General features: G+C 39.7%; 1 protein-coding gene across 1 annotated transcript in view; it reads right to left on the bottom strand.

The window, feature by feature from the left end:
• Window positions 1–24,565, bottom strand: part of LOC101656322 (cytochrome P450 7B1) — a 197,936-nt gene that overhangs the window by 20,898 nt on the left and 152,473 nt on the right. The window contains exons 2-4 of the mRNA XM_030884853.2: window positions 15,507–15,643; window positions 5,518–6,108; window positions 4,871–5,077 (exon numbers count right to left, since the gene is read on the bottom strand). Coding sequence (XP_030740713.2) covers window positions 4,871–5,077; window positions 5,518–6,108; window positions 15,507–15,643 — 935 coding nt within the window. The remainder of the gene's footprint in view (window positions 1–4,870; window positions 5,078–5,517; window positions 6,109–15,506; window positions 15,644–24,565) is intronic.

Raw genomic sequence — 24,565 nt, 5'->3', positions numbered from 1 at the left:
CCCAAACCCCAACAAAGTGTTTTTGAATGTTGGCTGTCTATAAAGATGACCTGAAATGTTCTTTAAAAACAAACAAACAAACAAACAAACAACAACAACAAAATGCAGCTCTATTCAAGAACAATGGCAACAGAACCAATGTGAATTCGAAATCACTTGAGAGCTTTTAAAGCCATCAGCCAGCCCTCCAGTCCAATCAAATCAGTCCCTTTGTGTGGTGGCAGCTGGTACGAACATTTTTAAAAGAACTTCCCAGATGGTTCCCATGAGCAGACAAGGCTGAGAACCACTTATTTAAACCCTTTTCAGTTAAACCACACATCCCATTCATACACAGTTGATTTTTAGACTTAAGTGAAATCATTTTCATTCCCATTGAATTTTTCCCCATCATTCATTGTTTTGCTAATTCTCTTTGTTTTGGGTTACATTGAAAATATGGCACATCCCAATCATTAATTTTCATTGTTTAGCTGATGCTTCCTCCTATTTACACATAAAAAGTCCACAAGTAACCTCCTTGAGGTTTATTTACCTGGTTGTGGAAGCGCTCTTCTTCATCCTTTGCTGCTGTTGTAGATGCCGTTCCGTCAGTCCTGATTCGTAGCAACCCAGTTCTGACTCAGGCCACACAAAGAAACACCGCCCTGTGCCGTGTCACTCTCACCCCACTTACATGCTCCACATACAAAGCAGAACCTATACCTCCTGTTCCTGCCCACCAGAAAAAAGGACTTTGTTGATCTTTAGGATTGTTGCTTGAAGTACATAGACTTTTAATTTTTCAAAGCCATACTTATTTTACAATTCTCAATCAACTACTTCAACACAATAGCAACAATTTGGACAACTGTGTCACACAGATGTATGTTATCAGGGAAGTCGTATGTGGGGTAGATGGAACTGTGTCAGACAGATGTAACATGTTATCAGGGAAGTCATATGTGGGGTAGATGGAACTCTCTGAGCTACTTTTGTGGCCTTTCTGTACATCTAAAACTATTTTTAAACTTTAAAAAGTTTACATTTGTTAAACATTTCAACTTTGAGAGAGTTTCTTTCCCCTACATTGTCTTTTCTTATTTCCTTTGGAATCATCTTTCCTGTTTTGACTTGTCCTCCTTTTGAAACCTGCTGTTCTCCTTCCTACTTCCTCACCCAGCTTCCCATTCTCAGGAAACGGAAACGTTCTTAACTTGGCTCTTGAGAGTTTCTCGACCTTCTATTCAACTTGCCCTCTTTCTGTGAGGATGCAGATCCTAAGTAACAGTTATCTGGACCTCATTGAATCCAGCATGCTTCTTTTAAAGTTAATTTCAAAGTTATTGAAAACTGTTCTTTATATTTAATAGTAGAGGCCTTTACAAAACATTAATAGATAAAAAGTGTTTGTGAAGTCACGATAAATTAATCTTTAACATAAGCATAAAGTTGTATTTTCTTTGTCTAAATGAGAGACTCTAAATGATTTTCAGGAAAAATTCTCACCTGCACTGTGGGAAAAAAAAGCATATCACAACCTCTTACAACACGATGACGCTGAATTAATTAAATAGGCTTCATATTTCAAAGCCCAACTTTTGCTAAGCAATTTTGATTTCTGTCGACATTCAGGGTGAATTGATGCTAGAGGAAATTTGGTACACGCGAGGTTTACAGGATTAGGCCAGGAATGCCAATGACATATGCAGGAAGTACATCACTATAAACCTGTGCCCTATTGGGCTCTGATTTGGCGAACACGCTGAACAATATAAATCATTTTTTAGGAATAAGACACTTATTTCAATGTCATTCTAAATTCCGATTTCATATTTGTTTCATAATAATAGTTAGCTGACGTGCAAAATTCTCCCTAACAAAACAAAACAAAATATTCTTCTATTGTTGTCAAACCAAACCCACTGTCATCAAGTCAATTGTAATTCATAGCTAGTCCACAGCACAGGCTACAACTGCCCCTGTGGGGTTCCAAAACAGTAACTCTTCATGGAAGTCGAAAGTTTCCTCTTTCTACTCTTGTACCATTATAAAAATGAACTTTCCCAGTAAAAAATGAAGCATTCATCTAATCACTGTACTGCATATACTCGAGTATAAGTCGAGTTTTTCAATACATTTTTAATGCAGTTTTTGTGGTAAAATTAGGTGCCTCAGTGGATAGTCAGCTCAGCTTATACTCGAGTATATATGGTACTCTTTTTATCATAATAAAAATTCAGGATTATCTTTAAAATAGAAGTACTTAAAATACAGAAAAATCTTTCCTTAAAGAGATGAGAAGGGTAGGCACATACGTTTATATACATGTAACCAAACACACATATCAAACTTTAAATACTTAAAGCTGTTTAAGGTTGCTTTTCCGACCTGGGCCGGGTCACCCCTGCTTAGGCAACCTGGTGGTCCCCTGATCCTGGGAGGTCACCATATTGATGCCGAACTTAGTGCGGATACCCGATCGGCATAGCGCACTGCAGTCCAGAACTCCTGGACTCAAGCGATCTTCCAGCCTCAGCCTCTGGAGTAGCTGGGACTGCAGGCGCGTGCCACCACCCACCACGCCCGGTTAAGGTTGCTTTTCCAAATATAGTTCATGCTTTTTTAATCCAGGGCAACAGTCATGGGCGACATAACTAGATGTGGAGGTTATCGTTTATGCTCCACTCTTTATAAAACATGCTACCTCAAATATGAAAGAATCCATGCTAAGTTACACAAATCACTCCTCAGCTCCATTATTTTACATACTCATAATGAAAAACACTGGCCCTTTCTAGCATCCAAGGCTGCTATGAACAAGGATCCATTACTGAAGGCTGCTGTTATCAAGAAGGATTTAAACTCCCTGGGAAATCTGTGGTTGTTTTTTAACAGCTACAGTTATACTTTTATGGAGTCACTAAGAATGAAACTCTTCAAATACGGAACCTACACCAAAACAACAAACAAAATCACTGCCGTTGAGTCAATGCTGACTCAGAGGGACTCTGTAGGATTCCGAGACTCTAAATGTTTACAGGAGTAGAAAGCCCAGTCTTTCTCCCGCAGAGCCGCTGATGGTTTCGAACTTCCAACCATGAGGATCGCAGCCCAACATATAACCACTCTATCACCGCGCGTCTCAAGTGATACAAATTATAGTTCTGGAATTTGACACTTTTTGGACCAAATCCATTTAAATGATTAATACCACAATTTAAAAATAATCTTATCTTTCATTGACAAGAACTTGATAGTAAAAAAGAGAGTTGATGTATTTCAGGCAAAATGTAAGAATAATAACTGTGTATGCAGGACACAACATATATTCTTTAAAATTTATTTTAATTACTACCCTCTATGAATCATTTGATTCATTAAATGGATTAAAATTACATGACTATCTGGCAATGACATTGAAATTGTGTATCTACCCAGAAAGTGCTATGTATTCACGGGAAAAGTGATACACAGGATTTTATACAAATCTTGTGTATTTTCCCCAATAATTACATATATAAAGAATATTTGTAATTATCCTTCTCTGTGCAAATATGCTTTAATTATATGAATTAATGACAGACAACTGTAAGGTGATACCCTTTTCTTACTTGACTGAACAAGGTAGCTGGCTGCCAGTACAACCCAAAACTTCCTTCTGATTGCCTCTAATCAATCGGGGGTTAGCCTGACCAAAGGAAGTAATCTCGAGAACACTGGACATTATTCTCAATACCTGGGGGTGTTGACTGGTGGTCAAGGCTCATCAAGACCAGTAAGTTCTTTGCTCCCAAAAGCCATATCAAGGAACCTGGAATATACCACCTATTTTAAAGATAAAAATATCAAACGTCCCCATAGGTAAAAATATTCATCTCCATTGCCAAAGGAGTGCAGCAACAGTGATACATGAAAATGTACTCTTGGACTTGTCCGAAGAGAATTAAAATATTAGATCTGAAAGAGTACTACCATATAAAAATGCCAATACAGAGGGAATAGAGGCTACTGAATTATCAGTGTATTAATTCATATGGTGACGAAACTTTACTTGGGTGGTAAAGAATATTATTAATATCCATAAATGTGAATGCAATCTACTGAGATCAAAACCTACAAAGTCTACAGTACGCTTATGTTAAAATTTGAAAAACAACAAAAAAAAAGAAAAGCAATTGCCCAACCTCAAATATATTTGAAATCGTGACCCTGAATAGCTCATGAGTTAGTAAATATGTTATAAGGCATCATTTTCTAAGTGAATATTTTATAATACTGCCTGTGTAGTAATTTGTATTTTTCGTATTTGTTGCCTTTTCTTCTCCTTTCCTTTCTTTTCTTTCTCCCTCCCTTCTTTTGGGAAGGGGTTTCAATCATGACCTTTCAGAGGAAAGGCACTTACTTACATTTTGAAGAGGCATATACTCCAAGCTGTGAACGTGTCCAAATCTGTGCTTAAAAATATTACCATTGTGGCGACTAATAAGTACATTTTGAACACCGGTTGCCTTTCTGAAATACTTTCTTTTTTGATCCCCAAATACCTTTCTTGTCAAGATAGTGCAGCAGTGTTTGGAAAGCATTAGGGCACCAACAGATGCTCAGAATCAAATGACTTAATAGGCATAAATTTTTTTTCCCCAAATAATTGCAAAGCTTCGGTTTAGCCTTTTGCATACCTTGCATAGTTAATTACCTAGGCCTTCATGTTTACATGCAATGAGAGTATCTACAGCTATAAACTACATAATTTATAATTGATGTAAATGGGTGTTATTATGTCAATTAGGCAGCTGTGTCCTCCACCTCTTGGTAAACAGCTCTGAGTGATAAACTGAGTTTGCTGAGAGGTACGTTCTTTTCTTCATACCAGATACAAACAAATTACCTAGGTAGACCAGGCTGTCCAATTGTTCTCTGGTGAAGCTGATGGAAAATCCAGGCCCTTTCTTTTGACCTGTTGACTGCAGCAAATGGTCAATTTCGTCACGCACTGCTGCCATGGCTTCTGGGTGCCGCAGAAGATAATACATCGCCCAGAACATAGTTGGAATAGTGTTTGCCATAGAGGCCCAGAGAATGCCTAAATGATGTGCTGGGAGAAAATAAGTGAAAAGGAAGATTAATAGCGTTTATTACACTGATTAGATTTGCAGTGTGCTAATTAAAAGATGTTAGGACACAGACCCAGCCAAGGATCAGTGCATGCTAATGAGGACCAATAGGCTTCTGAAGTCTAATTTTCTGTTTAATGAGAATAGTTTAAAACGTAATGTGTAGGGGGACGGGAAGTTGGGGGCTGAGATAAAACGAGGGAATGCCGCTTAGTTATACTCTTTCTCATTATCACCACGAAGTATCTTGTTTTACCACCTCAGCAAAAAAAAAAAAAAAAAATCAATTATCAAAGTATTTTATCATTAGCCAATTAGAAAGAGCATAAAAATTTTCAAGGTCGCCATTTGGTCTTTTTATTTCAAAGGTCTATTGTAAATTATTTTCGTTCAGACAAGTAATCATTGAGAAGTTTCTTACCTGCAATTTCTGAGTTGTCAGGTTCATAGTATTTCTCCAGAATATCTTGCCTCATTTGAACAAATTCTGACCACCCTTTGAATTTAGCTAAGTTCTCTTGTCTGAAGCAGTTTATAATTCTCTTTTGCAAAGATCTAGCATTTCCTAGAAGCTCAATAGGTATGCCTGTTGCTAAGTATGGGAATATGTCATCAAATTTAATAAAATCATCTTTTAACTCACTAATAAATTTTTTCTTATCGGCAACCAGGAGATTTCCATACAGAGTTGTAAAGGTGACCTCAAATACTATTGAAATGCAGAATATTAACATTTTTTCCGTGTCCCAATTTCTGTTTCTTAATAATCTGGATTCAAAATTGTGCTTTATCTTTTCTTCCATGGTTTCAAAGAGTACTTCCAACGATTTTCCCTGCAAATACTGATAGCACACATGAAGGTCATGGTCAAGCTCTTGATTGGTTAATAACATTTTGATGGCAAAGGCATTATATGATACTTTGTGGCCAAACATCTTGAAGCTTAATTGTTTGTGATTTTTGGTCACTAACTGGAACTGGAAAGGGTCCAGGATAAATGTTATATACTTTCCTAAAAGAAAAAAAAATTGAGAACATGAGTTCATTTAGCAGTAAAACGAAACTAATTGCCTGAAATTTGAAACTAGTTTAATCAAGATTTGCTAGATCTTAATAGATAACATCCAGAAAGGTACTAATTTGACTAAAAGTCCATTTCATACAATTATCCAATGCAGGCTTCTTTTTAAACACTTAGAAGCTCAAGGATAAATAGTCTTGAAAAGATGCTTTAATACAACAATTTTCATTTTAAGTAAAGTACCATATCATGTGAAATGTCCTTTAAATTGTCTCAGTATCGATTGGCTTAACTCTCATAATTTCTCATAATAAAACAAATAGAAAAAAAGGAAATCAAGACCAATGTGGTACGATGCCATATATTATTTATATTTATACTTTATCATTTTTTCCATACTAAATGCCATTTTAGCTTTGGTCAAACTGCATACTAATTTTAACTCAAATATGTGAAAATGCATTAGGGACTACACACATAGTGTTAAGCTGATTACTACTGGTAGGTTCCCGCAGGAGAGATCAGCCTGCTCCTTAGGGTTTCCAAGGCTGTACATCCGATGGAAGCAGACGGCCTCAATCCACCCCACGCCCCACCTCTACCCTGCAAAGTGACTGGCGCATTAGGATTAGGACTTTGGTTAGAACCAGACACTCATAAATATCTAATTTCACATTAGCAACAAATCACAAATAGTAGCATGTTAATATTATATGTAAAAAAAAAAACAGTGGTTCAAGGAAATGTAATAGCACGTTTAAAGCCAAATAGCTGATTTGTAATTGAAATGGTATGCCAAACCATGATCCACTCATTCAACATTTACTTTGATCCAGACATGCCCTTGGATGTTCTGCTCCTTGGGATATAAAGATAAAAACAATTTGCTCTGTCAGTATGAACAGTGATAGAAAAGAGGTTCAAAGAAAAATAAAAAGTGGAATATGTCTCCTTCTGCTTGCAAATATCAACAAATGAATCTTCAGGAGATGCCATTTGGTTTTCTCGCTATCCCCAGTGTTGCTCAACATTATCTAGTTCAAACACTCAAGGCTATCGGCACGGATTCCTGGAAGGTTCTCACTCAGTCAGCATGATGCTCAGAGGGAGGCCCACAGAGGCGGATCATACAATGACAGGAACTTCTGAGATTGTCTCATGTAACCTCTGCGTGTATCAGCTGAGAAAGCTAAAGAAAGTCAAGAGAATAAAGGGCCCAGTCCTGATAGTATTTAGACCGCAGACGCTGGGGGAGAAGTCACTCCCGGTGCAGACTTCTTTGCATCACACCAGGCTGCTTTTGCCTTCCTAAAGTACTATTTTAAGATTCCCTTTAAATAGAAGTATTGTGGAGGAATTATTCCATAATGACATTGAGGAAGTCCTTCCTTTCCAAGAAGACACATTTTAGACAAAAAACAAGTAAACGTCAAAGGTTTATAGAATCATTTAAGCTTTCCTCTTCCCTCATAATTTCCTTTGGAGGGGCTCAGAACGCTTTCTTAGATGAAGGATTTCTCACTTGTTATGCATGGCCATCCAAAATGTATCCAAGGGATTAAATTCAATTTTTCAATTGAATCATAGAAATAGAAAAATGTATTTACTGTATTTTAAAGTACACGTGCTATAAAATTTCTCTAAGAAGAAGACTTAGGACATAACTTTTATGCACACCTTTGTCCTTTGATTCTTCTGACATGGCAGCCCCATCTGGACCTGAGGGTAAAGCTAGATGGGGCTCCTAATTCTGTTCAGATCCCAAACGGTCATCTACTAAGTGAAATCGTTTTTTTTCCCCTTGAGGAACTCAAAAAGGAATCAGCTGGATTTGGGTATATTTTATGACATCTGCTTTACCACAGAAACTTATTTAAGTAAAATTGCCAGCATCTGCCCGAGAAATTATTGACAAAAGCAGAGTCAATTCTCTTATTTGGCAAAAGATATAATTTTAGGCAAAGCTGTATATTTTTCACAGCTGGTGATTCATACTTTTTTCCTTGCACCACATGAAAGAAGTTGGGTAGCTAGATCTAGGGCTATTTTAAATTATTCAATAAAAACAGAAAGTACAAAAGGGACCATCTTCTCTGTAAACTACACAGTCTTTAGAGAATATTTTGAGTTTTGTTCCTATCAATTTGTTCTACAACACACACATTTAAGTGGAAAGATAAGAGTCAGCCATGACACCATTCGTTCAATGTCTTTGGGCCTCTGTTGAAGTAGATGCTCTATGTATGTGAACGTTTTTGCTTCGAATTGATATATGAATTCTCTGTCTTTATCTTTATCTTTCTCTCTTCCTCTTTTTCTCTCACTCTGCATGTCTCTCTCCTTAGGGATTAAGATATGAGAAGACATCACAAGATTGATTTCAAATAAGAAGTCCATGGGGAACTAGGTCTCCTCAGTGGAGCAAAATTATTAAGAGCTCAACTGCTAGGCAATAGAGGGAAGGCTGGTGGCTCCAGCCCACCCAGAGGTTTCACTAACACTGAAAGGTCAGTGCTTGGAAAGCCCACAGAGTAGTTTTATTCTGTAAACCAAGGTCACGGAGTCAAAATTCATGAAGCAGAAACTAACCACAAAGTCAAAGAACACTGAGGAAAATGAGTTGATCCCCCCAAAAAAATTCCTTCTAAAGAGCAGCAATTACTATTAAGTGGTTTCTAAAATATGCATTTGTGTATATACAGGTTCTGTAAAAGTCAATTATTATTTTAAAGCGATTTGTGAATATGATTCTCTCAAGTATCTGTATTTGTTCTTTCTAATTTTTATCTTAATTTTTCCAACATCAAGGCATTGTGCTTTACCTATCTTTCTGGCTGAAACACAGATTTTATTTTATTTTTTGAAGTAAATTCTTTAATTTTCTGAATTTGATTTTTCAAGTGAGTTTGAAAATACGAATAACCCTGGAGATGTTAACTGGCTTTCCAACTTTTAATCTTCAGTATAAACAATTTAAGCTAAGTTTTTCAAAATTAATATTAATTTAAACCATCTGTCCACCATCTGCTAATGTGAGATGCAAAATCAAGAGATTCTTTGTGATCTTTAATCAGACAGGGAAACACATATACATTCATAAAATGAATTTAAATTTCTTTAACAAAGGGAATCTGGAAATCTATTCTGAGGGCCATGTATTCTTAGAGTAAAATTAAGTTTTTCTGGAGTGTGATTTATGTAGATGAATGCTAAGTGTTAACAGTTATATTCACAAAAATCACAAGGTAGGAGCATTATTTTTTGCCATGTTTTGAAAAAAGAAAATAATGCTGTCAGCAGCTCATACAAAACAAATATTGATATAAAGAAATTCAGAGCTTGAGTTAGTTTAAAATCTAAATATCAAAAGGGAGTCCATTTCTGAAAAGAAAAAGAAAAAAATAAACACTATCCTTCTGACTAATACATTTATGTGAAGTGGGGCCAGACTTTTCTTGCCAATAATCTCATTCCATTTCCTTCTTAGGAGCTGAATATGCCCAAGAAATGAACTGTAGTATTCCTACAGTCAATTAATCTCTTGATCCCTGTAGTAGCCCTAGACAGGAACGCTGGGGAGTGGGTTTTGTGTTGGGTTGCTAACTGAAAGGTCAGCAGTTTGAAATCATCAGCTGCTTCAAGGGAGACATATGAGACTTTCTACTGCTGTAAACTGTCAAGAGTTACAGTCTCAAAAACCCACAGTGGGAGTTCGACCCTGTTCTGTGGGGTCCCTGTGAGTTGAAATTGTCTTGATGGCAGTGAGCTTTTGAGATTCCTACATAGCCTGAGGAGCTAGTTAGTTTATTATGCCAACCTTTCCGATGAACACATGTGGGGTTAACTGAAGCATGGAGAGATACATGGTTCAGTGAGCCTCGCCTTTCTAGTTCTCGGGTCTCCTGCTTTCTGATGGTCGGACCAGGGTGCAGCTGCCTTAGCCAGTTCCCTGCTTTGGCTGGCAAGGCTCACTTTCTGCAAGCCATCCCTGAGGAGAAGCCACATGGACCTACCCTGATGCAGCCCTGGGTGATGGGGCAGCGGTGTGGAGACCCCTGCCAGCGCTGAGATGCTTACACGTTCACTGACTCGGCTTTCCTCCTGCAGTCGGCATCATGGTGTGTGTTTTGTGAGATGGAGGAGGACTTTGTGGATTGGTGACAGACATATGGGCTAATGTTGGACTTGTGGGCTTGGGCAGCACTGGGTTGGGATGTTTTCTTGATGTGCTCCTACCCTTTATATAAAACTCTCTCTTATACATATGAGTTTCTGTGGATTTGTACCCAGACTAACACACCAGACATATAATTCTTCATTAAGTTAAAAATTGTTGCACATACATGAAAATGAATTCTTGCAGGAAGGTGAATTTACATGGTAAGAAATATATTGGTGAATGTTTAAAAAAATCCAGTCATTTAACCTGATGTCTTGTACAGAAGTTCGACATCAAGATCACTGCAAATTGAGTCATGATTTTTGATTTCAGAAATTTAGTGTTATAAAGATGAGAAATCAGGACAAATCTCTGCCCATCTGGAATACAAATGCCCTGCTAACAAACATGAGACAAATGTGAATTTAAAAAAATTTACTATGATGACAAGGTTTCAAAGTACTTGTTAGTTGATTCTTTAGTAGATTAAAAAAAAAATCATAAGCTGATTATATTCGTTGGAGGAGCGGCAGATGAACCAACTTTTTTATTTCCTTGAAGGTGGCCACATTTACATAGGCCCGCTCTTATTAGGGAGATTTCACTGAGCGGGTGACAATGATGTACAGTGGAACTTCTCCGGGGTGACGTCCAGGGAAATTGGTGCCTCTGCCCCACCACACAAAACCAATTAGAGAACTATTTTCTGCGACAGGTCACGAATTTACGTGGTTTCTCATGAAAAGATGTACCTTTTAATTTCTTTATTAAAATGACATCCGTGTCCCTTGGGACTTTTCAGGATGACAATCATTTGCTCATCATGCCAGAGCACACCCTCACTGAAACCACATTGTGAAACCAGGGCAGAGGACTCTGCTCCTGGTTGCCTATTTTCCAAATGAGTGACTTTACAAACTGATCATTCGATACGTGAGCAGGATCTGTTGGCAGGCTTGGCTCAAACACTCAGAAGAGACAAAAGGGATGTGTGGTAGTATATACTCAAGTGTAGTTGCCTACTGTTTTGTTCAAAATTACAACCATGGTCAAATTATTTAGACATTAGCAATTCCGTGTCTCTGATGAAGTTATCAAGTGTCAGCAGAAATGGGTGGTTTTTGGGGAATGCAATTATTCAAACATGCCTCTCAGTTTTGCTTAATCATCTTAGGTTATATCTGTATAATGTTAAAGAAGAAAAATGAAAATGTTCATAATTGGTTATCTATTCATGAAGACAAAAGGTTTAATTCTATCAAAAATGCAGAGGATAGTTTTTGAGTATGACTTTGTTTTCTAAAGTTAAGCATACAGTTCTGGCCTAAAAAGTCAAAAACACATTTAGAATGGAAGGCACAAGCCTGCCTTTAGTTGGATGATAGTACTTTGTCAGCTCTAAAGTGCTGAGAATTTACCCATCACATTATTTATTATGCGTCAACCTGTGCTGAGTTATGAGCTAACTGCTGGCAGCAGAAGAGCTAACAGAATAATGAAGAGAGACAGATATGAAAATTAGCAATCTATTCACAATATATTAAATGCTATGATAGCTGTGTGGCTGGGAATACTTGGAGTTCGGAGAAGAGTCATCACAGGGGGGGTAGGAGATGGTCAGTGGAAGCTACTGAGAGGAAGTAGTGCTTGACCAATATGCTGAAGGACAGATCTAAGCCAGTCAGGTGAAGACAGCAGAAGAAAGCATGAAGGCACAAATAACGCCAATAAGCCCCTGCCCCAAACCCAATGCCATTGAATTGTTTCTGATTGGCAGGGATTCCACAGAGCAGCGCAGAACTGACCCTATGGCTTTCCAGGACTGTAAACCTTTACGGGAGTCAAAAGCCTCATCTTTTTTATAAGGAGCAGTTGTTGGTTTTGAACTGCTGTCCTTGTGATGTACAGCCTTGCTTGTAACCCACACCACTAGGGCTTAGACTATGAGAGGGAAATTTCACAACTCAAGAAACTAGGCTGAAGAGGAAGAGATCTTCATGAGGTGTGTGAAGAATATGTTATATACCCGATTTCCTCAATTCCTATTCATGGCTCTTTTTTTTTTTAAAGATTGCAATTTTTCTGAAACCAGAGTGTTGGGAGAAACTTCCCAGCTGTGAGGCCGAGGAATACACTGTGATGAAACTAATATTATCTGTTCATGTGATAAAACAACTCTACTTGTTAAATGCCATCCAGTTTAGGTAATTATTTGCATGTTCCCCCACAAAAATACATTAAAGAGGATTTCTCATGGCCCAGTGGTTAAGTGTTTGGCTGCCAACATAAAGCACAGAGCTTTGAACATCTCAGCAAATTCTTGGAGAGAGATGTGCCAATCAAGTTCTGTAAAGACGTACAGGGTTGGAAACCCTACAGAACAGTTCTACCCTCTCCTCTGAGGGTGTTGGGAGTTTTTCTTCCCTACATGACAATGATAGCACCGAAATGGTAGAATCAGCTTCGTGTTTGTCTTGCTACTTGCACAAGCTTGTCTTGGGCCTAGAACACTTTAATATGCCAGGTTATGGGAAATCACCGCCTCACCTGTGAGGCTCTCTTGAACCCCCATGCTTTGTCTTGCTGTTCTGCTGTGACTGTCCTATGTTTGTATACAACGTTGCCTCTGAAATTCATCAAAGCAATTAAAGCAAGAAAAAACAGGTGGCGCTCTAGGAATGTTAGGGTTGTTCTCGGGCACCTTGGAGTCAGTTCTGACTCAGGGCAGCCTTATGTGCAACACTGCTGGGCCCTGCACCATCCTCACAACCGGTTCTCCGTTTGAGCCCTCTGTTGCAGCCCCTGTGTCAATTCATCTTCTCAGGGGACGTCCTCCTTTGTGCTGCCCTGTCCTTTACCAAGCATGACGTCCTTCTCTAGGGCCTGGTCTTTTCTAATGGCACGTCCAAAGTATATCTGAGGAAGTCTTACCATCCTTGCCTCGAAGGAGGATACCAGCGGCATTTCTTCCAAGACAGACCTGTTTGTCCCTTTGGTGGTCAATGGTACTGTCTAGATTGTTTGCCAGCACCAAACACATCGATTCTTCTTCGGTCTTCCTGATTCAATGTCTAACTTTCACATGCATATGAGGCAACTGAAAAAAATACCATGGCTGCGATCAGGCCCACCTCAGTCCTAAAAGTAACATCCTTGCTTTTCAACACTCTTTATAGAGTTGGCATGTAGCAGATCTACCAGACACAATGTACTGTTTGATCTCTCGACAGCTGCTTCCCAGGAGCCTTAATGATAGACCCAAGCAAGACAAAATCCTTGACAACAACCTTTTTTTCATTCCCCATTAATGTGACCCGTTCATCCAGTTGTGAAGACATTGGTCTTCCTTCCCTTGAGTTGTAATCCATACTGAAGGCTGCGACCCTTGATCTTCCTCAGCAAGTGCGCCAAGTCCTCCTCACTTTTAGCAAGCAATGTTGTGCCATCTGCATCTAGCAGGTGATTAATAAGCCTCCCTCAAATCCTGATACTACCTTCTTCTTCAGAGAATCCAGTTTCTGTGAGGACTTGGGCAGCACACTGATGGAATAAGTATGGTGAGAGGATACAACCTTGATCCACACCTCTCCTGATTTTAAGTCATGCCGTATTCCCTTGTTCTGTGAACACAACTGCCTTGACCCGTGTACAAGTTCCACATGAGTGCAATGTAGTGTTCTGGAATTCCCAATCTTTGTTATAGTCCACACAGTCAAATGCCTTTGCCTAGTCAATGAAACACAAACAAACACTTTCCTGGCATTCTCTGCTTAATAGTGCTTTTGTGGAAACTGTGCATAGAACAAAAGGCAGTCCTTAAAAGAAAGACATATTTCACAGTTTAAGATCAGGAAAGATATGCATCATGGTTGTATCCTTTCACCATACTTATTTATCTGTATACGGAGTTATTCAGTCTATGTGCTGGGCAAATAATCCAAGAAGCTGACTCTGAAGAAGGAGGTGACATCGGGATTGGAGGAAGACTCACTAATAAGTGAGATCTGCAGATGGCATAACTTTGTTGTTGAAAGCAAAAAGGAATTGAAGCATTTACTTACAGATATCAAAAACTGTAGCCTTCAATCTGAAATGTACCTCAACATGGAAAACACAAAAATCTTCACAATTGGGCCAGCAGGCAACATCATGATTATCTAAAACAGATTGAAGTCGCAAAGGATTCCGTTTTACCTGGATCCATAATCTATGGCCATTGAAGCAGCTGTCAACAAATTAAATCAAATAATGCATTGGGTGACTCTTCTGCAAACCACCCCTTTAAAGATTTCCAAAGCAAAGAAGTCCCTTGAGGATTAAAGTGTGCCTGAACCAAGCCACCATAGTTTCTATTACTTCATGTGAATGGGAAGGTTCAACAATGAATAAGGAAGAGTTAAGAACTGATGCCGTTGAATGATGGTGTTGGCCAAGAATGTGGAATGCACATGAAGAACAAACAAATATGATTTGGGAAAAGTACACTCAGAAATCTTCTTAGAAGTGAGAACAGTGAGACTTCTTCTCACATCCTTTGGGCATTTTGTCAGCAGAGACCAAAAACCAAACCAAATTCACTGCCATAAAACCGATTACTGTCCCTGTGGGTCTTCGAGACTGCACCTTTTTTACACAGGTAGAAAGTCTCATCTTTCTCCTGAGGAGCAGCTGGTGGTTTTGAACTGCTGACCTTGCTCTTAGCAGCCCAACTTGGAACCACTGTTCAACCAGGTCTCTTTCAAGGGGGGGCAGGGGACGCTCCTAGAAAAGCACATGGGGCTTGGAAAAGTGGAAGGGCAGTGGGAAAAGGAAGTCCCTCACCGAGATGGGTTCACACCGTTACAGCAATCATGGCTCAGACTTAGAAAGCACTGTGAGGATCGGAGTAGGACCACTTGTGTTACTGTTGTCACTATGAGCTGCGGTCGCCTCCGCGGCACCTAACAGGAACAGATGATTGCTTGTGGTCCTATGTGAATCACGGGCGAAGGGAACTGAATGTGAAATAATAGAAGAACAACTAGTGGCAAGAGTGAGTTTCCCCAGCTATCCTCTGCAGGATTTAGTATATATATATGTTAAATGTCACAATTTTTCTGCTGAACAACAAGGCATTCTTTTGCATTTGCCCTATCAATAAAACATCATGACATTCAATATTTTGCCTAGAGAAGACAAATAGGCATTAAAGAACAGGTGAGACATTAGGAAACAGAAAAGTGTTTCTTACCCCCAATGAGAACTGTGAAAATATCTCCATGTTTCTTTTGAAGAGTTTTTATGTAAGTGACAGGCATTTTTTGAAAGTTCTGTATCTCTCCAAGATAAGGAAGCCAGCCTTTTATTAACGGGGGTTCTCCAGGTCTCCTGTGGGGGGGAAATGAATATATTTATTTATTATATACAAATGTGCAATATATTTTCGCATATAGAAAGAAAAGATGAAGTCATGCGTATTTGAATACATGTGTGTCATTTATCCAGTCTGTCGTGTGCCACTCAGCCCATTCAATGGACTGAAAATCTTAAGCGCTCCTTTCCGTTATCTTGTTCACTGATTCCTATGTAGCCGTAAGCATGCTTTTACTCAGTTTTTACAGTATGTATGTCTCTGAGCTACTGTATTAACTGCCACGGAGTCAATTCTGACGCATAGCGACCTTTTAGGACAGAGTAGAACTACCCCTGTGCATTTCCAAAGCGTTTTACAGCATCAGAAAGTGTCTTCTTTGTCCTGCAGAGCAGCTGGTGGCTTTGAGCTGCTGACCTTGTGATTAACAGCCCAACGAGCCACCCTCTGCGCCACCAGGGCTCCTTGCATCTCTGGGGCAGGCAGTTTCATCCACAACTTTAGTAGCTGCTTTTTCCAGAAATACACCAGACTTGAAAGGTGGCCTGGCCAGGTAATTTGAAACTGTCCTGTTTATTTCATGCCTGATGTCTTATCATCGTTAGTAAGTACCCACATCCTTAGAAACCTAAAAGTCACAAAATTCACTGCCATTCAGTTGATTCTGACCCATAGTGGCCCTATAGGATGGGTAGAATTGCCCTCATGGGTTTCCGAGGCTGTCACTATTTATGGGAGTAGAGAACCTCATCTTGCTCCAGCTGGGCGGCTTCAGGTTTCAAACTGTATACCTTATGGTTAGCAGACTGATGCATAACCACGCTGCCACCAGGGCTCTGGCATATATCTTTATCTTTGTCCCAATCCATCTACCCATCAAGCCATCTAGATATCTCGGTTGTTGAACTCAATTTGTTCCACATTCATGTTCAAACCTTGAAAAATTCAATAACTGAACATATTTTTCCCCCATAAGAAATCATGGAAGACTAAGTAATTGGTTTGGAGCCCCCCAAATTACACTTATAAATTCCCTCTGGAGGCTTTTAGCCTTCTCACATATCCCTGTCTGGGATACGCTAATGTCCGGAGTTGTTTTTGATTTATTCAAATTCACAGTAACTTTTCAGGTTCTTTGATGGTCTGGCTTCTTTGTTTCTAGGTTAATGATTTCACACTTTTTGCTCCATTAGCTGTTTTAATCACAATTTTATTTTTTGGAAAATGTTGGTCATGTTGATGCAGCCATGCTGTATTCAGATGCCAAATCAGAGAAGGGGCAACCTGATTTGAATTTTACAATGATTTCTTTCTTAAACTCTATCGTGGCTCTCACAGTCCTCTTGGCTTTACTGCTGGTTTCACTGACTTTCTCTGGAGCCATGATTATGATATTTCATGCAAATTAAGTGCTAAGGAAAGCACCGAAGTGAACGTTTCCCACACTAACACAAGCGCTATATGTTATCCGAGCAACAGTGGTGGCACGTGTTCCTGTGTGGGTCACTCTCCCTCTCAACCTGCACACGTCTCTTAAAGTTACATTTCCGGTTTGACTATCAAGATATGAACAGGGAGAAGTTTTTTTTTTCAAACTTTGCTGTTCCAGTAGTGGAAAGTTTGAGCTTGGGGGCATTTGGCAATCAAGGTCTCGCTGTATACTCAAACCAGTTGTTACTGAGTAACTTCTCATGTCTGGAGATTCTACGTGTGCAGATTAGAAGTACATTCCACAGGTTGTTCAGGAATAAGATCTATCACAAGCAGATCCTTCCAAAGTGCCTCTGAGAGTCTTTAGTGACAAACAAGTGAAAAGAAAGAAAAGAAAACGGTTCCTCTTGGTGAATTCGAATCTCCACTCCATCAGTTAGACAAACGTGTAACTATTTGCACCACGTAGGGATTCTTAATGAGCTTATGCCTAATGGTATCTCTATAAAGGTAGAGCAACTTGTTGACATAATTTATTTTGTGAAATTATTAGTTTGGTAAAATGTTGATCAAAAACAATTAGTAAACTGATTTTTTTCTCTTCTTCTTTTTCACAAGCCATATGTTATAAATGCTGCTTAGTAATTTTTATTAGTAAAATCTAAGCTAAGTTCACTGAACAATTTGTAATGGCTTAATATGTGCACAAGGAGCTCTGGTGATGCTGTGGGTGAGGCATTGACTGTTAACTGCAAGTTCAGCAGTTCAAACCCATCAGTAGCTCTGAGGAATAATGATGAGTCTGTCTGCTTCTGTAAAGATCTGTAGTCCCCAAAATTCTATATAGGATTGCTGAGTTGGTATTGACTCAATAGCAGTGCATTTGGGTTTTGAACTATGATGCTCAGTCCTATGCTATGGGATGAGCTAAATCTAACTTCTAGTCAAGCTAATTGTGAAGACCTATTAACATATTTCAGTTACTGATCTTTAAAATAAACATGAAAACCAAGCTCCAACATTCAAAAACAAAAACGAAATCCCATCAGAGCAGCAGGTGGATTTGAACCACCAACCTACCCATTAACAGCCCACCACCTAGCAAACAAGGCCTGCTTTTATACAGGTCTACCAGGTGTTTGGGGATTCGGACAACTGGTGATGCCTAGTGTGTCAGAGTGGAACTGTGCTTCACAGGGTTTTCAATAGCTGATTTTTCGGAATTAGATACATAGGCCTTTCTCAAGGTACCTCTGGAGGGACTCAAAGTAGCTGTTAACCTTTTGGCTCTCATGTAAGGGTGTCAATCATTTATACGGCCCTGGGACCCCTTTCATAGGTGTGGGTACACAGCATTTTTATTATTGATTTTTACTTACGTACATAGATCCCTCCATAGATGCGTGTTTTTAATCTAAATAAATCTTCAATTACATTGTTTTATGAGGGTAATTTTTAAAAAAAGCGTCGCTAGAAAAATCATAGAACTATTAAATAAATAAAGATATGAAAAGGTAGAGCTGTTGTAATTGATGCTTCCTCCCTCTAAGACTACACACTTCTGCAGGTGGTGTTTCCATCTCTCAAACCTTCTCCAAAGAATTCCGCCCTCCCGTGTTTTCACCAAACGGCAGTTTGTGTCAAGATTGTATTCTCTCACCATATTTGGTCAATCTCTATGCTGAGAAAATCATCAGAGAAACTGGCTTGTATGAAGAAGAACATGGCGTCAAGATAGGATGGAGGCTTACGAACAACCTGCGACATGCGGATGACAAAGCCCTGGTGCTGAAAGGGAGGAGGACTTGAAGTATTGCTGATGAAGACCAAGGATTGCAGCCTTCAGTATGGATTGCAGCTCAATGTCAAAAAGACTAAAATCCTCACAACTGGACCAACAGGTAACATTCATGGAGAATGAAGAAAGGGTTGAAGTTGTCAAGGATTTTTATCTTGGTTGGCTAAAATCAATCAAGGCTCACAGAAGCAGCAGTCAAGAGAGAAAATGAGGCATTGTGTTCTGTAAATCTGCTGCACGAGATCTCTTGAGAGTACTGAAAAACAAGGATAGTACTTGGAGGACGAAGGCATGCCTGAGCCAAGCCATGGCATTTCTCAGTGGCCTCATATGCCGGTGAGCATTGTACATTGACTAGGGAAGCCAGAAGAAGAAAGGATGCATTTGGATTACGGTGCTGGAGAAGACTATTGAAAGGCCCATGGACTGCTGAAAGGATAAGCTGTCTTGGAGGAGGGCTGGCCTTAGAGGCAAAGACGGCAACAAGACTTTGCCATCTTTGGACATATTGTCGGGAGAGACTGTTCCCTGGAGAAGGGCATCATGCTTGGTAACGTGGAGGGGCAACTTTAAAGAAGAAAGTCCTCAACAAGATCGATTGACAGGCTGGCTACAAGGATGGGCTCAGGCAGTGGAGCAGCTGCAAGGATGGTGCGGGACTGTGCTCTGTTTCCTTATGTTGTGCATAGGTTGTTATGGGTCGGAACCAAGGCAATGGCACCACCACCAGTTGGCAATTTTAGCCTCTTTCAGGGACTCAAATTTTGTTCCACTTCAATACTGAGCTGCGGAAACCAAAAGAAGTCCGAAGGGGCAAGATCAGGACTAGGGTGGGTGGGTAAGGTTTTCCCATGGATTTCCCATAGAACAGCCCTTGCTACCCTTGAAGAATGTGGATAAACAAAACAAAACACCCCAACAATTTCCTGGCTCAACTTTCCCGCTCTTTTTCTCACCGATGTTGTTTTCCATTTTCTTTAAACTTTTTCATAATGAGCTTCGATGATTGTTTTCTGTGTCCTTGGAGAAAATCTACCAAGATTACCCCTTTAGAGCCCCCAAAGGTCACCATAACCATTTGAACTGATCTCGCTGCCTGGAATTGAACCAGCCCCGCAGATCCCCCTGGAAGCCACTATTTTGATTGTCCCTAGCTGCCTGGCTCCCACTGATAAACCCAAGACTCGTGACAGGTCATGATTTGCCCCATAAAATTGTCCTCATTAGCTTCTTTCTTGCTTAAAAGGATGTTGGAAAGATGAGCTCTTTGAGGCAGCTGATCTTTGCACAACACGTTTGGCACCCACCAAAGTGATTGCTTGCTGAGATCAAGATACTCTCTTAACAATGAAAATGCAGAACCAGGTGAGCTCCCAACTTCATCAGCAATCACATCAATGGTAATTCTAAGGTCTTTTTTCAGCAGTTTCTGGACTGCGGTCACACTTTCATTCATTGAAGTTGGCAGTCTTCCCTCCTTTGACTTGGGTTTGACATTTTCCTAACTGTGCTTAAAATGCTTTATCTGCCAAAAAGATGGTTTTACCTGAGGTGAAACTCCTATACACTTACTGCAGAGTTTCCATGCAGAGTTTCCATGATTTAGAAAGATGTCTATCTGAGTTTTTTTAAAATTTCATATTGGTTCTGACCCCAAACTTGTTTTTCTCACAGCACCAAAATTAACCGTCCCCCACCCTTTTTTGTTTGGTAGGCACTCTAAGGAGACAAGGGCACACACACTCTTGTTTAGGCAAGTTGTCTGCAGTCATATACGTATTACTCCCCGTGGAGGTTTAAACATGTTTTGTTCATATGTATGAACCAGAACCCTAGTAGTTAGCATTGTACATGCATTAAAGATGTAGGACAGCAGTTCTCAACCTGTGGGCTGCAATCCTTTTGGGGGTCGAACGACTCTTTTACAGGGGTTGCCTGAGACCATTGGAAAACACATATTTCTGATGGTCTCAGGAACCGAGACACCGCTGCTCTATCCGTCTCCAGGCAGGTCTGCCCTCATGCAGACACGCCCACCTATGAGTACCTGGCGTGAAGACTGTTCCCCATGCTACACCATGCTTCAAGACAACATTGCATTTATTTGTAATTAGAAATAAATATTTCACAGTATATAATTACATATTGTTTTTGTGATTAATCACTATGATTTAATTATGCTCAATTTGTAACCATGAAAATACAGATATTTACATTATGATTCATAACAGTAGCAAAATTACAGTTATGAAGTAGCAATGAAAATAATGTTATGGTTGGGGGTCACCACAACATGAGGAACTGTATTAAAGGGTCACGGCAATACGAAGGTTATAGGGGGGAGGATGCATTATGGAATTTGGAGCTACTGAAACCATATAAGGGCACTTCACTTAAAAGGAAGGATGAGTTCTTTGGGACATGCAAGTTATTCAGTGTTATGTAGTGTTCATTGTGATTTTTTTAAAGCCTGATTTGATCATCACTGAGGTTGGAACTACATGGCTGCTTGGCAGCTTTCGTTCAATTCTCATTTGTATAGGTAAGGAAGGATCTGACAGCTAAGAGGCCAATCTCCGAATGCCAAGAAGCTACTTAATGGCAACTTCTGTACAGCCCTGTACCTATGGCTTGGATCCACAGTACATTTGGCCCCATGTAGGAAGTGTCCTCAGGCAACCGGGCAGATCTAGTAAAAACCCACTCAGTCGAAGTCACGTATTGAACTGGCAGGCACCTTCAGTGACTACTGTCTACAGGGTCCAAGAGCTGTCCCCGCTCTCTGGGTATTAAATGTTGGGTAGCTCCCTTGCCAAAATAAGCTTTCTGTTATCAGATGTCAATTAAACAGGAATTGCACAATTAGAAGAGGGAAAGTCAATCGTCCAGGTGGGGGCGGGGCAGTGTTTATGCTCGTGAGATTAGAGAACAGCCTCACTGTTATTTTCCATCGTGTGCCTGTTTCCATTGTTCTTTTTATCAAGAAGCTCTGGTGGCGTAAGGGTTAGAGACTCGCTTATTTGAATCTACCAGCCACTCAGTGGAAAAAAGATGTGGCAGTCAGTCTGTTTCCATGTAGATGGACAGCTTTGAAAACCCAAAGGGGTAGTTCCACTCTGTCCTGTTGGGCCACTGAGAGTCAGAATTTGACTTCATGAATATGAGTTTTATAAGATTTTTTAATATACTATTTTAAAAAGCATTTCCCTCTAAATACAAATAAATATCATTGTAAAATTTTATTAATAATTTAACTACACTTTAAGTCATATGAACTATTCAATTAGATATTACCATGAATATAAAGCACATTTCTTTCTTTTTGATGTTTAATCCAAGCAAAACTGTACTTCAAAATGGATTTCTAATCATTTATTTGGTGGGCTCAATGTGATTTAAGGTTAAAATTCCAAAGCTATTTTATTCTGGGAAGATTAAAACAAGTATTCAGAAGAACTCTGAATTTCTAGTCCATCTGTGAAGATGCAGTGCAATCCATTTTGATTAATCACAATATATTACTAGGTCAGATCTCATCAGAGATCACGATTATGATCATACCCAGAATGGACTTTTAGGTAGCCACATTAACCCTATTAAAAGCTTTATTTTCACATAAACCGAAATGGTTGAATCAAACTTCAAACATGAACATCAGATCTTCCATGGAGAAATCCCAAACCCAAACAAAATCAATTTAGAAGTGTGGTAGAGTTAAAGGAAATACAGACAAACATTTTTCTTTCTCCTTTTAGAAAACAATGTGCTTTTACACCAATTCACAAGAAGAATGTTGTTGTTTAAATATTTCTTAGAAATTTGCATTGTATTCCTCCATTATTTTGCTGCATGCAACCTTGAGCAATGGAGACTTACTTTTTGAAGATAAAATTCTAACAAGAAAACACTGCAACAGTGTTTTATACCCAAAGATTAAATAAAGAGAGGTTGCATATGATTATCGAGGTGGGACCCCAATTAGAAACTGCACTAGCCTACATGCTATTTACCAGTGACCCTTTCAAAAATGTTGATAATTTCAGTTCAACAGATTTCTTTTCAAAATACTGTCTTTTCTTTGTTCTGCTTTTATTTTGGTTTAGTGTTGCTTGAGCGTTGCACAGTGACAACGATTTGGAAAGGCTTTTTGTCATATTCTAAATTAATGCAACTAATTTCACCCTCTATGCACTGTCATGTGGTCACAAGCTGTATTCTTCAAGGTTTTTTTTTCCCACTGGTGTGGGGGTGGAAAGGAACTCACCAAGTTAACCGAATGTTCAGTGTTAGGAAAGCAGACAAGGAAGTCAATTTATTATTACCAAGATGGGGTGGGCCTTAGTCCTTACAGTTGTGTTAATTCCAGCTGCAATAAGCGTAATACTATTCAATACCATGTCACAAATGTACATGTCCAGGACAAAATACAGGGCTAGTTTAATTCATGACTCATCAAAGATAGATAACAGAAAGCTGTCGTCACTGGTGTATTGGAAAACATTGTTTAGGTTGGAATGATATAGCCACAATGATCTAGAAAGTCCTGCTTACACTTGGCATTGTATAATTAGTGCTATTTATCTCATCATTGTTATAGGATTTTGAGAATAAAATGTCCACTGTTCACTACTGTGGGAAGTAGATGAAGCTTTCTACTCCTATAAAGAGTTACAGTCTCAAAGCCACAAGGCCCCTACAGTGCCCCCCAAATTAGACTTCAGCCTAGGAGGGGCAGCTCCCAGAGTTCCCCCAGGATCAGTGGGGAGATAGTCATAAAGGTCAGCGGACAGACCTGGAATTATGGGGTTTTTTTCCTCTTTTTTTTCTTCATTTGTTTGCTTTCTGTTTGTTTGGTCTCTGTCATTGTTGGTATGCCTACTTGCACAAGACAGACATGGAAAACAAGCTCGAGGAGGAAGCAATGGGACCAAGGCCCGAGGGGATTTGGGAGGAGAAGGGATGGGGGAAGTGGGCGGTGGGCAAACCACCATAGACAGGGTAACAACTAAGGAATAAAAATCAATAACGAGGAGGATATAGAGACCCGGGGACTGCTGGCACAACAGCAATCTAGCTGAGAGGAAGTACTATGAGGCAGAAGTGATGGTGAGCATGATGGTGGGGTAGAAGGAAGGTAAAAGGGAACAGAGGAACAATCTAGGAAGCAAAGCTATGGATAGAGGTATAAGCATAGGTATGTCCATATGTAAATACAGTAGTCCATAAAAATAGAGGTATTGGCAATATATTTTTTGGCAATACACTGAGATAGTGGATGGACTTCGGGCCTCTGTTCATACCCTCCCTCAATATAAGAACACTCTGTTCTAACAAATTGGCAATCTGAGATGCTCACCCTCCCAGCTTGATCACTGAAGACAAAATGGGTGCATGGGCAAATGTGGTGAAGAAGGCAGATGGTGCTCTGCTATTAAACTGTTACAGCATCTGGAGTCTTAAAGGCTTGAAGTGAAACAAGGTGGCCATCCAGCAGAGAAACAACAAACCCACATGGACGAAGCACACCAGCCTGTGTGATCATGAGGTGTCATCGGGACCAGGGAACAGGCATCAGAAGACCCTTAACAGACAAACAAATAAAACCATATGGTTGAGAATGAGGGGGGTTGGAGCAGAGACCCAAAGCCCATCTGTAGACAATGGAACCTCCCCAACAAAGGGTCACCGGGAAGGGATGAATCAACCAGGG

The sequence above is a fragment of the Echinops telfairi genome, unplaced genomic scaffold, assembly GCF_000313985.2.
Source record: "Echinops telfairi isolate 266 unplaced genomic scaffold, ASM31398v2 ScPeMD7_1;HRSCAF=3_0, whole genome shotgun sequence".
NCBI lineage: Eukaryota > Metazoa > Chordata > Mammalia > Afrosoricida > Tenrecidae > Echinops > Echinops telfairi.
The sequence above is the reverse complement of the archived record's forward strand: the minus strand, read 5'-3'. Positions and strand labels throughout refer to the sequence as shown.